General features: G+C 42.0%; 1 protein-coding gene across 7 annotated transcripts in view; it reads left to right on the top strand.

The window, feature by feature from the left end:
- MINK1 (misshapen like kinase 1) overlaps positions 1 to 16,406 on the top strand; it is a 76,437-nt gene that overhangs the window by 23,899 nt on the left and 36,132 nt on the right. For all 7 annotated transcript variants that reach the window (XM_072399307.1, XM_072399312.1, XM_072399308.1 and 4 more), the window contains exon 2: positions 14,352 to 14,417. In XM_072399307.1, coding sequence (XP_072255408.1) covers positions 14,352 to 14,417 — 66 coding nt within the window. The remainder of the gene's footprint in view (positions 1 to 14,351; positions 14,418 to 16,406) is intronic.

Genomic DNA, 16,406 nt, shown 5'->3' on the forward strand with positions numbered 1-16,406 from the left:
TATAAACCATCCCCACTGACTTAAATATACACCCAAGTGCACCTCGTAAAGCTGTCAGAAGCACCTGCCGGAATACAAATAGCACTGCCATAGAAACGGCAGACAATCAACTGCCATTAAGGAGAGTGTCATTTGGCCTGCTCTGTAGCTTTATGTCAATATGAAATGAAAAAAAGAACTGCAGTGTTTCGTGTTTCTCCTTTTTTTTTTCCTTTTGTGAAATTAGCTGTGGTTGATGATTGGTGGTCGTGGGGGTAAAGAGCGATTAAAGATCCTCCCTACGCAGCTGGTGGTCCCCACAAGGCCGGGCTCACACATGCTGCCAGGTGCCACAATCCAGATGGTTACAGTATATGACATGGCAGTGTGAATGGCCACCGTCGCTATAGAAACCGTAACATGCTGTGACGCAGTGTTTCTTTGGTTGTCACGGTTACAAGGTTTTTTATTTAAAAGGAAGTGATCAAGAAAGAAAAATGTACATGTAATGCGTTTACTGTATGAATGTTCGATGGGAACGACTACCTGCTGAGGAATTATATATTGTATTTCTGAAACCACAATTTAGTGCAACATGTTGGGGAAACAATGACATCACCGAAGACCAGGACTACTGTTGCTGGCCTGCAAAATGCCCCCCGCGTCCTCAAAGCAAAGCCTGATTCACCCTGGTGCAAAGGATCTGAGATGTATTTGACTACTTTTGGTGACCTTCAAAATGTCCCCTACGTCCTTTAAGCCTGATTCACTCTAGTTCAATGGACCTGTAGGCAGTTGGCCAAGGATTGGGGGTGTATTTAACTGCTGCTGCTGGCCTTCAAAATGCCCCCACATCTTGAAAACAAAGCCTGGTTCACCCAGTTCAATTGACCAGTAGGCAATCGGCCAAGGGTTGGGGTGTACTGTGCCGGTCCCGTGGGGTCGTTGTGTTATTAAGCTCTTTTACGCTGAGTTTTGCAATATCTAGGAAAGGAAGGGGTTAGCTTTGTTGTGGGCTGTAAAAAAGGATAACCATTAGTTAATCGGCAACCACATTTCGTGTCAATAGAAGCATGGTCTGTGATGACCTGTAGTAGTCTTTACATCCTCTCTATGCGATCGGATGGCAGTCATCGGTGCTTTCTTCTGACAACCGAACTTTTGGATGATGGCCAGTCTGATTCAATCTTTCCCCCTCGTCCTTATCTTAAGGTCCCTCAGTAATGACCAAAATCTAATTTAAATATTTAAAAAAATATTTGCATCAGGTTTGATATACAACTGGCATGGAGCACTAAAAGTAAACCTGTGCCTGGCTCAGGTTTTCTCTTTCCTGTCTATTGTAATATTTGGTGGATATGCCGGACCTGGCTTGAGGCCGACATAGGTGCCAGTGATGGCCGTCATTTTCTATTGCTGGGCCAATGCAAAGCTGGCCGTGACTATCGGGTGAAAGCACGTATTGCTACTCTTGCCTCATCTGAGATCTTGCCAGGATTTTGCATAAAAAACGGATATAAAGGGATGGCCAGTCTTTTACACTCCCTGTTTTTTAGACACTTGAAGTTGAAATAAAATTTGGCATCGGGCAGAGCTTTACCGGTTATGTCCCTTTTGCAAAAAGTATTTTACCTGTCTGATCGGCACCCACCTGTTTGTTGCCAGGGATACCTTGCAATCCCGGCTTTCCTTGCAGGTAATGGGACTGATTGCGTTCCCCCACTTCTGTGTCCTGAATCAAGATGGCTGAAGACTGGGATGTGGGGGGAAAAAAAGGGAGAAGATGGAGGTGCCTGTGATGGGACAGGTGAATATCCCCAGGGTTTAATCCCACTTTAAAGGAAACTTGTAATGAGAAAATGCTTAGGTCATTATTTTATTTACCTGGCTGCTAAATTGATTTACCATCACTTTCCGTCTCAAGATACAACACAGAGTCTTCAAAGTAAGAATGTCTGTTGGAAGATTTCCCTCTATTGTTCCAGTAACAACTTACAGTTTTGGACTTTATCTCATAGTCAGCCCCTGGTTTCAATTCCCGAGCAAAGCTCTTCAGTGAGGACTCGGACAACATTGCAAACCTTAAAGGGTTTCTAACCAAGATATGTTTTATAGAGGATCGAAGCCATAGTGGCTGTGCCCAAATAGGTTAAGAGCACAGTCAGGACTAGTCACAGGTATTGCTTGTAGGCCTTGTGCGGCTATTTTCACCTAATATTGTTCTACCATGTCATGTCCTGCTTGTTTTTTTTTTTTTGTGTAGAAAGCCATTTCAGTTGATAAATGGGGTCCATCTTTCTCAAACCAGATATTCCCAGTTTATGGCTGGTGAAGGAATATTTAGGAAATAGCAGAACAGTTACATGGACTGGCTAATCTCTTTAGCAAGAAATACAGTGATCAGAACAGAAGTGACATCGGCGATCTCATTTTATATCTCCTAGGTTTGGCAGTCAGTTGTGCCTTAGATCTCACACTGCAGATATACAGCTAGGAAACCGTGATCTGGTGTAATAAAACCAAAAGGCCATGTCATCTACCTGCCTTCAGAGTTCAGGTCATCTAAATACCAACTTTGCCATTAAGGAACCCCTGGAGCAACCCTGAAAGAAAATCGCTCACATGAGAAATCGCAAGTGATTTTTTTATTTCCAGCATTTATACCTCTTTTTTTTTCTATGCAATAAATTGGGTTTAGTTTGCTGTAAATTACCTTGCTGGGCAGCGAATGCTTGCTGCTACAAAACCACCGATGTGTGGCCCTAAAGTTATTATATAGGTGATTTTATGAGATTCGAAAGCTCATGATTTTGCCTCGCTTTCCTATATTAGAGGCAGGAAGTATTGAAAAGATCTGGCTCTGGACGATGAGCTCCCCATTTATTTAATTTTTTTGCACTGTAAGTGCTTTAGATGTAGACACGTCTGCGCTCTACAGGTGTATGAGATCCATTTACTTCCGCCTGATTGCCTGTAAGTAAAGCCCAGCTCTTCTTCCTCTTCTTTATAATTTCTATTGAGTAATCATGTTGTGTCCCCCTGCGGCCGGCCTGCCCGCCTAATGTAAGCTGTAATGTTTAGTGCTAATGAATTAATGATGTGGGAGTAAATCACTTCTGATTTAATTTCTGCAGTGCAGGGCCAGCCTACGTGGGGGGGGCCTCTTATTGCTGACATGGCAAAATTATAGGTAAAAAATAAAAGGCAAAGCATCGGCTTTTTTTTATATATAAAGACTTCCTAAATTATAATTTTCTTTCACATCCTCCCTCTATGTTAAGTTCCTTCACATCCACACTATATGTTTAGCTCTGATCATTCCCCAAGAATGATCGTTCTGCATAACTCCACTTTCGTGTAACAATACTGGGTGACGGAGTATTTAATGTCAGCGCTTACAGGATAGGAAGGGGAGTCACATGCTCTCCATACCTTGAAGTACTGCACTATGCAAAACTGAATTGAACAATCAACCACAAGTTTTCTGAGCTTTATCTGTGCAGCCACCTCCTCCCTCGCTGTTTTTGCATGCTTGGACATGTTGTTCCAGCATAGCCCTGGAGCTGTGGATTACCTTCTACCATAGAACAGGAAACAACTTTTTTTTGTTTTCTCCAACACTGTGTCTGACTTGTTGTGTCTCCAGTTGCACAAGCCCGTGCGCCTACACCCATTGTGCGGAGAGGTGTGATCAATGTATCACACGCACGCCTAGTTCTGTTTTCCTATTTTCTGAATAAATAGCTGTGGAGACACACCTCTCAGAGACTGTTTATCCAAGGATCGGCCCGGTTTCCCACACTCCTTGCTGCTTGACAATTCCCAGTCCCCCAGCTTGCATTGTTTCCTTGAAATAACCAGACCTCCCGCACTGTACAAAACCTCTGGAAAGTGACCAGGCAGCCTTGTGAAACATTGAACCAGGTGCCCGCTAATAATTTTAATAAGGTGCCCATAGAAACAAGCTGATGGTTTTGAGGCTCCTGTAGTCACATCAGACCAAGACTGGGGATGAATATTTATTACAAAAAATTTTCTGATGGGTATTTTATATGACAGGAGCCTGATCGGCACTCTGGCTAACGTGCCCTGTTCCATAGCTTGTGTGAAGCAGAGCAAAAACCAGTCGATGCTCACCTGTCCTGTCTCTGTCACGGGTGTTGCCATCTTCCTCTTCTCTTTCTCTCTGCATTCTATTTTTCGACCTTTTTGACTGACAGGGCTAGAATGACATATCTCCCGCACAGGGGTGTCGGGGTTCACTCAGTTCCAGCACCAGCAAACTGCGATTGCTGAGCAGCCCTGCCATCACTGGGAGGCTATGGGGTAATTCTGTCGTGGGCCCCAATCAAAAGAGCTTGACTTTTCCAATTCTGGAACTTTTAGTGAAGTAGGTCTCTGGAAGTTTACCCAGTATGAAACCCAGAAATTTCCAATGACCACCCTGTTTTCGGGTATCACTGGCAACAAATGCTCACTGAAATTTGACAGCTGGGAGGCAATCAATTTTGAAAGTGGGACTTTAGTTCCACTTCAAAGCGTTCCACCTTTAAGAATCCACAAGTCGTTATTGCAGAATGGGACAAGGTGGTAATCCCTCCTACATGCAAAAGGCTGAGCTGTTCATGCACTTGGTGGCCACGATACCCCTGCACATTCTGGGAATGAAGGAAGTGCTGGGCGGCTGAGTGAGATTTATGTCATGCCAATTAAGATGGCAATGATCATCTCCCACAAAAAAGATGGCAGCTCCTGGCTACTGAAGTGAGTATCATGGGATTAGTTCTTTTTTAAATGGCCCTATCAATTTGAAAGTTTTCCCTGATAATTTGGTCCTAATGACCTCTGTAGCTTGAAAGGTATCCAGTGCTCGACCCAGATATTTCTTTAAGCCAGGTGAGAAGAAGTTGTAGGTGGATGGGAGCCCCTGTATTATGACCCAGCTCTTCAGTAACCACCCAAAATCATCCGGGTGGTTATTGAAAAGTGCTGGGTGGTGCGCCCAGCTAAAAGCTGCTTCATTTTGTCATGGGCTTGGCAGCTGGCACATCTGTATGCTCTCTATGGCTCTTAATGGGTGGAATAAACCCTCCCAATAATACTGTCACTGTCCAATGAGTGTCCTCTTAAGCCAGCGAAGTACTCTCTTTAGACTGCGATGTCATAAGTTTGAAATGGGAGACAGGTTCACCTTAAAGCCAAATTTATGTAAGTATTTTTGGAAAGAGGTTGAAATTAAATAGATATGATTAATAATTTTTCTTCAGGCTGTCCATGCAGAGTAATGAAACCTATGTAACCCCAAATATTAGAAAATTGTGCCAAGTCAGGAGCTCTTTATTCTGAATGGCTGCACCCAAAGTGAATTGATTATTGCTGTATAATATTAACCTAAATGATGAATGACTCCTCAGAATGTTATTTTTAAGTTGAACTCCAGGAACAAAGCTAATTACATCTACTTAATACACACCTATGTGATTGTTTGCCTCTGCTAGGAATTTGTAATACTGTCTCTATTGTGATTCATACACAAAGCTGCAAAACTCAAAGGGTGTTGCAACTTTCTCTATTAGAGTAAAGGAATGCAGCGGTGTCACCTGTCTGCATGGAGCTGGACAGTAAGGAAAAAACAAACCACCAATAAATCATCAACTATGCTCACTGTGTTCTCTTCTTATCAGCATGTTCCTTGTCTGCATTTACATCAAATCCGATAGGCTGTTGGTGCTGCTCATCCTTATCCCAGACTGATATGCAGACTGATTAGGATATCTGTGATTGTTGTATGTAAGAATACATTTAATTTTTTTTAAAGAAAAATGCAAAAAATCTCAGATTCTATAAAAGACCTTCTTGACGGTCTGATATATTAACAAACGATTCTGCTGCATGCAATGACTGAGCTTTGTTAGACTCCTAATTCCTGATCCGTGTACAAACTAAACCCCATCAACATAATGGTAAAGGAAAACTTCAGCCTCATTAAACATTGATGCCCCATGTAATTGCTGCACCAAACCATCTTGTTATTAAATGTTAATCAAAAAATTACAATTGTTCGTCGATTGGCAGCAACCAGAAAATTTCTCTGGTCCATAGCAGCAGTACAGCATCAAAAGAATGTACAATCCTTTGGTACTGTTTCTGGATGTGGCCCCATGCTTCCTAGATATCTGCATCAAGCTCAATGTAGCAATCCATTGGACCAGCTTTTGTAATGTGTCGGAACCCCTAAATAACTTTCAGGAATCCCCTACTATGATTCTTAAATTTACAGCTCGCCGTATATTTGTGTGTTGATCAGTAGGAAGAATTTCTTATACATTGCTGGTTATCGGGATCAATGGCACCCTTACAGATAGCCAACAAGTTCACTGGTGCCACTTAAACTGACCTGAGAGGTCAAAATTGCTCAAGGAACCCCGAGCAACCTCCGGAGGAACCCCAAAGTTTCACAGAGCCCTCATTGGGAAATTTCCTTATAGTTTGCTTTGCTAGTTCAATGTTTGGTATTATTTATTTTTGTTTTGATCTTGAACCATACCTTTTCAACTTGGCACTCTTTTTAGTGGTTGGCTGTGTAGGTGCATGACCTGTCTCGTACAATATATCATCAAATGTTTGTGGACATTTGTGGTCCACATTGTATATGAGCTTCCATTACAAAACTAAGAGGATCAATATGCAGTTGTCCTTCTATCCTTTGCCTTTTGCATCTGTAACCACCTTCATTCCCACTGGCAAGGCCACAAGGATTTGAAAGCGTGCTTGTGAAAATTTGTATCCTTGAATATAAAAGAATAAATTGGAAGACATGGCTTGCACTTCATGGTTATATTCATCTCCAAGATGTTGAGTTCGGGGCCCTGTGTGGTCCCACTGAGTTCCTCACCAAACTCATCACGCTATGTCTTTGTAAAGCTGGCTATCTACACAGGGCCGTAGTCGTGCTGAAAATGAAAAGGGCCTTCAAAACTGTTATTACAAGCTGGACAAGCAGTTTTGTTCAAATTTCTTATTTATTTGTTCTCACACAATGTTCAGCAGATATTACATTCATGGAGGCTTCTCAGAGACAAGAACTGGACTCTGAGCAAGGTCTGCCCTTGAATAACAGATAACTGTTTAACAAATATTTGCTGTAATCCCATTACTACTAAACTTAAAAAAGGATGTTGCACAGCATTTTTTTTTAAGCCCGGTGGGAAGAAATTGTAGGTGGATGATGGCCCCTGTATTGTGAGCCACCTTTTCAGTAATCACCAAAAAACAGCCAGATGGTTACTGAAAAGTGCTGGGTGGTGCGCCCAGCTAAAAAGGTCTGGGGAGAACACTGCCTCATGTAACGGCTTACCTGCTTACAGATGGTTTGCACCAAGGCGTCTCCCCTTCATTCTTCTCAGCTCCATCCTGATTAATGATCCTCCTAGATCCAGGTCTGCAGGCTATCGGTGAACCCTTTCATTGATGCATGCTTGCAGCTCTACAGATCGGCTCTCATGTGCTTCTCATTTATTAATCAGGTCATTGGAACAGAACTTAGTTGTTAAATGAGCAGCATCTGTAATCATACATAAACATATAAGAATTTAGGTGCATAGTACTGTGTTAGTGAAAAGGAATTTGGATTATTATCATTGTGTCCAGTCAGGATATATAAGAGAAGGTTTGGGTTTATTCCACATGTATCTCGCCTGTTGCAGATCTTTTCTGTCATTGTACATTTGTCAGTTCCTGTGGCTCTGATAAATCCAGACAAGTTTTTCTCGAAAGTCTGAATTGTGATCCCTATTCTATGTCAGTGTGTTGGTTAGGGGTTCACAAACTTTTGGCCACATAATGTATGCAAAACAAAATTATTATTATTAATAATAAACATGATTTATATAGCGCCAACATATTAATCAGCTCTGTACAATACTCAAGCTTACTTAGGCTTGAGTTTAAATCTGGTTCTGTGTTTGTGCATGTTCTTTTTAGGTAAGTTGCTGAAGATTGCAGGGTGCTGATTGATCTTTGAGCTTGTCACACATGGAGCTAACCACAGACCTTTTAGCTTGAGCTTTACTTCCAATAATTGGACCATTTTGCTAAATGTTTATAATTATTGTTCTGCAAGAAGGTTTTATCAGTTCTCAACCCAGAAATATTTTGGTTGGGTGGGAAGAAATTGTAGGTGGGTGGTAGCCCCTGTATTGTGACCCAACTCTTCAGTAACAACACAAAAACTGTCAGTGGGTTGCTGAAAAGTGCTGGGTGGTTCGCCCAGCTAAAAGGGGCCGGAGAGATCATTGTTTTATACCAACCTGCAAGTGGTTCCCGATCCCACAGTCCTCTGTATAGAAGAATACTGGATCAAAAGTATCATGCCTGCTTCGTTACATGCTTTGGTAAGGGATCATGCTGCCTGCCTATTGCTTTTAGACAGATATTTCTATGGCTAATGCAGCTTTTTCCACATCCTAACTACTGGCACTATTACAATAGCAAATAGAATTGCATCCTTTTCTCCCATCTCAGCAGTGAGCCTTCTGTGATCAAGTCAGCAGAATTTGCAGTAAACATGTTTAAATTGTCTAAATATTTGCTAGTGAATTGGTCTGATCTGGTATAATGGTGCCAGTCAGGGATCTAGGTATTTGTGAATAGTGTGGGTGCTCATGTACTGTATGCATTAAGGTATGCTAAGGCAAAAAGTTTAATTTCTCAATTACAAATTATTTTCCTTCATAGCAGTCACTATGTTGGCAGATAACAGATATAAACTGGTGCTCTTTTCATACTGGGGTATGGGTTTGGGCCTGGGTATACCCGATACAGGCACAGGCCAGGTCCTACCTGCCCCTGTAATAATATTAATAAAATTTATATTAATAATAAAAGGTTACACAGCGCTGTACAATAAATAGGGGTTGCAAATGACACAGGAGGAGGAGAGGACCCTGCCTTGATGAGCTTACAATCTAAGAGGTGTAGAAGTAGCACACAATAGGAGGGGGCATATGTAGTGGTGGGAAGTAGTGAGGGTTTTAAGAGGCCGGAGAAGACGGGTAGGTGAGTTTAAAAAGATGGGATTTAAGGGCTCTTTCAGAGGAGCAGAAAGTAGAAGCAAGCCGAATAGGACGAGGAAGACCATTCCAGAGAGTCGGGGCAGCTCTAGAAAAGGAGCCGTGCATGTGATGAGGTTATGAGTAAGGTCATTGGAGAAGCGAAGAGAGTGGCTAGGGGGGTATTTTTCTATCCGGTCAGAAAGGTAAGAGGGACAAAAGCTGTAGAGGGATTTGAAGGCATGTTAGCATAGGAGTGCTAGAGAACATTTACAGGACAGATAGTTGTTGTTTAAAATGCAAAAAGATGATGGACAGAAGACAAACATAGAAAATGCAAGCTCCAGGGAAGTCGTGCTCATGCCACTGGCCTATTCCAGAGACGTGTATATTGGATGTCCTAATACTTCACTGCCTGGCACCGACACTATGGGAATAAACAGACCTCATTCATGTGCTTTCAAAAGCTGCTTCTGCAACTCATACCAAGTTCATTTTAAAAAGAATCTGTCACAATGCCATAAAGGTTCCCTGTTAGACCCTTCCCACATTGGCAGTGCTCACTTTCTTGTGCTCCTCTGTCACAGCAATGAGTTCTGATTCTTGTGTAAGCTCTTTGTCATAGCCTGCATGGTATGAATGATCTTCTCTCATACGACATCTAACAATTGGCTGCTCAAACCTGAACACTGCTGCAAGGGTAGAACGTCACGTCTCCCCGTCCATATTTAAAAAGTTCTGGGTATTTTTCAGGGCTTTAGCAGAATAAATGGCAGGGCATTGTGCAAACTTCACCACCTTCCGGGTGGTCTGGAAGGACTATTGTTCTCTTTTCCCTGAAATTTTCTATATGACAGATTCTATTGCGAACTCTTCCATACTGTCAAAGGTTTCAGATTACCTGTCTCCCATACCCCTTCCAGTATAAAATGAATACTAAAATACAGGTGCTCCGTAGAGTCTCAGGTTTCAGCATGCCCTGGCGGGACACTGCTGGGACTTGTAGTTCCAGTACAGCAGGTGTGAGCAGGTTAAGCCTGTGTGATTAACAAGTCCCAAGGCAAGAAATGTTTTTAGGTGATGAAAGGATAGCCAGGTGCACATGGATAATAATCGTACTGCGAAGCACTGGAACACCTGGAGCAGATGATAGCCTCTTACATGCTCATATATTTTCTTATTTAGAGGACACCCCATGTGAATGCTCCACCATAAACTGAGCAACTGTAGTCCTAATAGAACATATACGGAACTGGGCCTGATGTAGATTAATGCCGGTGCCAAGAATCGGCCTTGTAACGTATGTTTTATTGCTGATCACTCCTGCAAGACATACTCGCCTTGTTGTCCTGTCCTACTGTCCCAAGCAAAGAGAAGAAATCCCAAGTTGCTCTAGTGAAAGCTGACACATGACTAAGGGTCACCCCCCCCATACCATGTGACAAACCTGGCCAATCAACAGTACTGTTACATGAATGGAAGCGAAGTAAGGTCAAATGATCTTCCATACCTGGAAATATTGGGTATTTGAAAAGTAGTGTACAGGAGTTGGAAGAACAGAGAATATTTATTACTGGGCTGTCGGAATTACAGCAAAACTGCTGCCTTGCCTTGTGTTGACATGTTAGAGAAACTCTTGTGTTGCTTACCCGGTCACTAGTACAGTGGGTAACCTATTGGTTTTGGAATGGTGATGTCCTTTTCCTTACATATTTTTACTTTGCTTGGAGATCACCTTTAATTTGTTTCCCACCATGAAAAATCCCACATATACCTTTGAGTCCTACCGGTGAAATCTATTTAATGCAACTTTCTGGTAATGATGTGACAACAATGCTGCACTGCTCCTGAATTCAGAGGTGATTTGGCACCCTGTTGGCTTTGCCTGCTTCCATTATATTGGAATGGGGAAAAAAAAAAGCTGTCAGCGTTGTCACTGCCTTGAGCTTGTCAGTCAGCACCTAGCACACTCAGTCCCGCCCACCTCTTTCTTGATTGACAGTACAACCTTTGCTGCTGACAAACTCCTCCCCACAATGTAATCTGCAGTGTCTGGGAGAGGAGCGTGTGAGACAAAAATGAAAGATAGTTTGGCTCCATCAAGGAAGGTTTTGTGATTCCTTTATAAGGACTCGGCATCACAAAAAAACTAGATTTCATTAGGACTGTCATATAGAAGTTTTTTATTGTATTCTTATGCAGGCAGGCAGGGCTTTAATTTTTTTGGAAGTGGCCATCTATTTAAGGGCCCATTCACACCTGAATTTATTGGCCTACATCTGGCACATTTTTAGGTAGCCTATTATTTTTCATTGTAAAAAAAAAACAGCACTGGTTTTCCGAAACCTCCCAATCACTCTTGTGATATGAACATTCCTTCCTCGCTGACTACCGCTTCCCCTTTATGTTTATCTTCAGCAAGGATTTCACCTTCCAGGATATCCTGCTGCGATACGGAGCCTTGTCTCCCTCCACACTTGCGGGTGATGATAGCCACTCTAGCTAGGCCCTGCCATTGTGTGGAATATTCTCTCCTGCTTTCTGAAAGGCTTGATGCCTGTAAAGCTGCAAAGTCGTGCTGCAGTGCAGTATGGGATATGTGCCAGCGGCTGGGGAGAGCAAATCATAATGCCATACATCCGTCTTCCAAGTCTTATGATCTGTATATACTATTCCAGACAGGATCAGCTTATTGTTATCCACAGTCCACCTCCCCAGAGCTGATCTGTGTATGCTACACTGGAGACACGCATTCCCGTCCTCGTCATAAACCATGCCAGGCACAACTGGCTGTTGCTGAAAACATTCGCTGAACTTTAAACAACATTGTTTGGTAAAAAGATATATAGGTAATAATATAAAGTCAAATTAGAATTTAAAAGGGATAGGCTTGCTTTCAGTTCTTAATGGATGTTTGTCCGTGGTTTATTCATCTCTGGATTTTCTTCTGGTGGTCTACGTTAGCGGGCTGGTGGCCTGACAAGATTCTGGTGCAAAGTAAATTTCTTTCAAGGCCTGTATCATATCATTATCATCCAGTATTTATACACAACATACTACGCAGCGCTGTACAAAGTCCATAGTCATGTGACTAGCTGTCCCACAAAGGGTCTCGCATTCTAATGTCCCTACCATAGTCATTAATACAGTCTAGGGTCAATTTGTAGGAAAGACGCCAATTAACCTAACTTCATGTTTTCGGAATATGGGAGGAAACCCACATAAACATGTGGAGAAGCTTCAAACTCCAGATAGAGTTTGATAGAATGCAGATAGAATCCTGGCCGAGATTTGAACCTGAGCCACCATGCTGCACCATATTGTCCTCTTTACCTTTATTATCCTACCTTGCCAAGATCTCATGGCTGTTTGGTTTACAGCATGGCATGGGCAGTCTTCATTGGTCGCCCCTGCAAAATACAGAACCATAGATCCTAGATGAGGGTTTCTCAACCAAGGTTCCCCCAGAGGTTGCGAAGAGTTCTCACTTGTACCTGTCGGGTCATTTTAACTGACCCCAATGGTCTTTTTTGCTATCTTTACAGTGATATTCTTCACAATGGCCAGCAATGTAAGAGACATTCTTCCTACTGACCACCATGGTGATATATAGTAATTATAGTAGGGGTTCCCCGAAGACCTGGAAGTTATTTTATTGGTTTCTCCATCGAGAAGCACTGCAGTTGACCAAATACCATTTGGTAGTTTTATAGAAGTCTATGGGGGCTGTGACACTTTGGCTCAGGCAGAGCAATGCCAAAACGTAAACAGAAAAGCCGAATTCTTCCAATTTATTAGCATGCATCGGCAAGGTGGGTTACGTAGGGTCAGGGGAGGAGTGCAAAAGGAAGAGCAATAAGTGGAACTAGTTTTTAATGTGCACTTATCCTTTAAAATGAAGGTGAATGAGTGGCTTGATCTGGGTACAGGTCCACTGGAAAGCTTAAAACTGAACTGAACCCAGGGCATACTCCCCTATCCCTGTCTCATCTCAGACACCATCGTCTTCTCCCTTCTTTTCCTCTACATCGCGATATTTGGCCGTCTTCATTGGCTCGACTGGGATGAGGAAACTCCTGTACAGGAGCGTGGAAATTCATCCAGTCCCGGCATCTGCAAAGGAACCCGCAGTGTTTAAGACAGGTGATAAGAAATTGTATTGTGACCCAACTCTTCAGTAACCTCCCAAAAAAAGCGTGGTGTGGTCACCAAAACGTGCCGGGTGGTGCATCCAGCTAAAATGGCCTGGGGAGAACACTGAGAAGGTAATACAGGCCAAGGGCGAGTGGGCCCTAAAGTGATGGTTTTCCAAAATAATTATCCAACATTTTAAAGAACAAAAAGTGATACAACAATAAAAATGGAGGTAACTACTTGAGATGAGGTTCACTTAAAAAGAAAAGTAGCCTGGTCAAGGGTTTTAGATGTACCAAAAACCTCACATATATCCATGTACATAGAGGCAGCTATAGACACCCATTATGTTTCCAGAGTGTACTTAACATTGTTGCAAGGTGATTTTGCTTTGATGTTTTTTTTTGCTCTGAGTGTTTGTCACTCCTGATCATGGTAAAAAAAAGCTTAACGCACTGCAGTAACTACCTGGAGGTGCTCAGTAAACAGATTAAATTTGGAGTATGTCAGTGGTTTTGCCTCTATTGGCCATAATTGTTTACTAAATGCTTGTCACCTGAGGGTAGATAGCAACCTAAACTGGTTAGGTATGTATTTTATATGTTATTGCCACAGGAAATGTTGCGTACCAGTAATAGTTTCTATACAACCAGCAGATTAAAAAATGGACAATTGTTAATAGAGCTCAAAAGCTCAAGCTGAAGTTTACATAGCTAATGGCTTACATAGTAAATGACTCAAAGTCTCATTATTGCTGTTAATAATAATAATATTATTATTACTAAACACATATGCTCATCACCGCATATGTGAGCCTTCAGATAGATAAGTCCTATACAATATTTTGGCAAGTTCCTTGGTGCTATGTCTTTAGCTAAATTCTAGTGCTATGTTTTAAATGTGTTATTCTGCACTCATTCTGCGTTCAACCCAGAAATGTTTTTTTTTTTTTTACCCAACTCATCAGTAATCACCCAAAAACAGCCGGGGGTGCGTCCAGCTTAAAGGGCTGATGATAAATCAGATTTGCTTTTGAGAAGTTTACTTGCTAGAAAGAGAAATTATGCTGCAAGGGGCAGTAATAATAACCAATCAGATCTGACTTTGGGGAGGTATTATTTGGCTTGATGAAGCTTTAATAATCTGAGAGTTATGAATTAACCGGTTACATGTTGTTGTATTTTGCAGGATCCAGCTGGGATCTTTGAACTGGTTGAAGTGGTTGGAAATGGCACCTATGGTCAGGTGTATAAGGTGAGTCATTCTTTTTATTGCTGCTATATTTATAATATTGGTATCTCAAAATCTGGTTCCTTTTTTCTGCGTGACCTCCACCCTTCTGCTTCTTCATCTGCTTTCCCCAGTATTTTCTCCGCTCTCCACATTTTTCACTTTGAGATCTCTATAGATGGGAGATTACTGACCGCACAACCTTGAGCAAGGGTTTACAGAAGTGGCCTGCTATAGCTGTACTCAAAACGTAAACTTACGTACTTAGCTAGGGTGTTTTTGCATGTTTATGGACCTGACATTTTTTACTTTCTCTTCTATGTTACAATATCTCCATCTGTTATTTCACTTTCCTGTCTTTCACTACTTTCTATTTCTCTTCTTGCTCCCCTATCTTTCTCATTTGTCTCTTCATGCCCTTCACTTCTTTCTTTTTCTCATCTTCCTTTCAGCTGCGGTCTCTCTATTCTATTTGTTTCCTTTTCTTCTCTCTAGTTCTTTTTTCTGCCTTCCCTCCCTTTCCAGTCCTCACTCTTTATTTCTTCCCTTCCCTCTCTCCATTTCCTTTCATCTTGCCCCTTTCCCCTCTTTAGTCACTTCATCTTTCTCTTAATTTCCTTCTTCTCCTTCTTACCTTTTTATTTACTGTTTTTTTTTTCTCATTTCTCTTTCATTTCTTCTGACTTGTTCCTTCTCTTGTCATTCTTTTTACCTATTTCCACTCCTTTTCCATTCTCTCCCCCTAATTTCCTCTCCTTTTACATTGTTTCCTAATGTCATTTCTTCCCTCTCTTCTTTTTTCCTCTCTTCCTTATCTTTTCCCCTTTCTTATTTCCTCTCCTACCACTCCTTTCTTTCCCCCGTCCCATTTTCTCTCCATTTTCCTTCCCTCCTCACTTCCCTTTTTCCCCACTACTTTTTCTTTTTACTTCTCTCCCTTTCTTTGCCCTTCATTCTATCTATTTTTTCCCCCTCAATATTCCCTCATTCACCCTTCCTCTGTTTTACTGTATTTACTCTATTTTCCTTACTTATTTCCTTTTCTTTTTACTTTTTTACTCCTTTCTCCTAACTTACCCCTCTTTCTCCAATAGTCATATTTCTATCAGCGAACCTGCTCCACCACCCTTTCTTTTTTCTCTTTCTTGGCCTCTCTCTACCCCCTCCAGCATTATTCCTTTTTTAGTACACTACAGTGTTTCTTTTCTATTATACTTTTCTCTCTTCTCTCCTTCTCATTTTATTTCTCTCTGTATTTGTTTAACGCCAACTGCTGGGTCCAATTGTTTTTCCTTGTGGAAAACTGCCCCCACCTTCCCTAACACACACATACTTTTCCTGGCGTCTCTGTTTGCTCAGTTAAATCATTGATGAGCGTTCTTCTCCAGTCTCTGTGTCATTTTGTCATACTCTTTGAATGCCTCTCTCTGTTGCACCAAACATTGTCGTCCCTGTTACCCTGGCACTGCCAGCCTGGAGACCGCAGTCACACAGGAAAATGCCGAGTAAGCAGACGGAGAGAGGTGGAGGAGAGGGGGATTGTGGGTGAGAGAGACAGAAACAGAGGGGGCGTTATTAGAAATGAGTGGGGGAGTTGTGGAGTATTGCAGCTTTCCATAGCAACAGGGAACCTTGTACAGAATTATTCCAATATCGGTTCTGCTGCTCACTGGCATTTTACCTTAACTTTTTCTCCCCGCAGTGGGAGGGACCAGGTTTGCTTTTTAAAGTGACATCTGCTTAATATGAGGCTATAAACCAAAACAGTACTGATAATTCTTGTCATTTAATCTCACTTGAAAAACCAGCAGGTAGATTGTATATCCTTGCTTTGTTTTATTTTCAGTAGCTGTGCTATCTCTGCTGATCTATTCTGTCTCCTGTGCTACTCTGGGACTTCAGTATTCTTCACAAAGAGAAGTTCTTTGCAAGCAGACAGACTGAAGGGAGCTATGAGTCTGTCCTCCTCCTGCAGGGTGACACAGACAGAAGGGGGCGCTATGAGTCTGTCCT

Source organism: Pyxicephalus adspersus, chromosome 2, assembly GCF_032062135.1.
Source record: "Pyxicephalus adspersus chromosome 2, UCB_Pads_2.0, whole genome shotgun sequence".
NCBI lineage: Eukaryota > Metazoa > Chordata > Amphibia > Anura > Pyxicephalidae > Pyxicephalus > Pyxicephalus adspersus.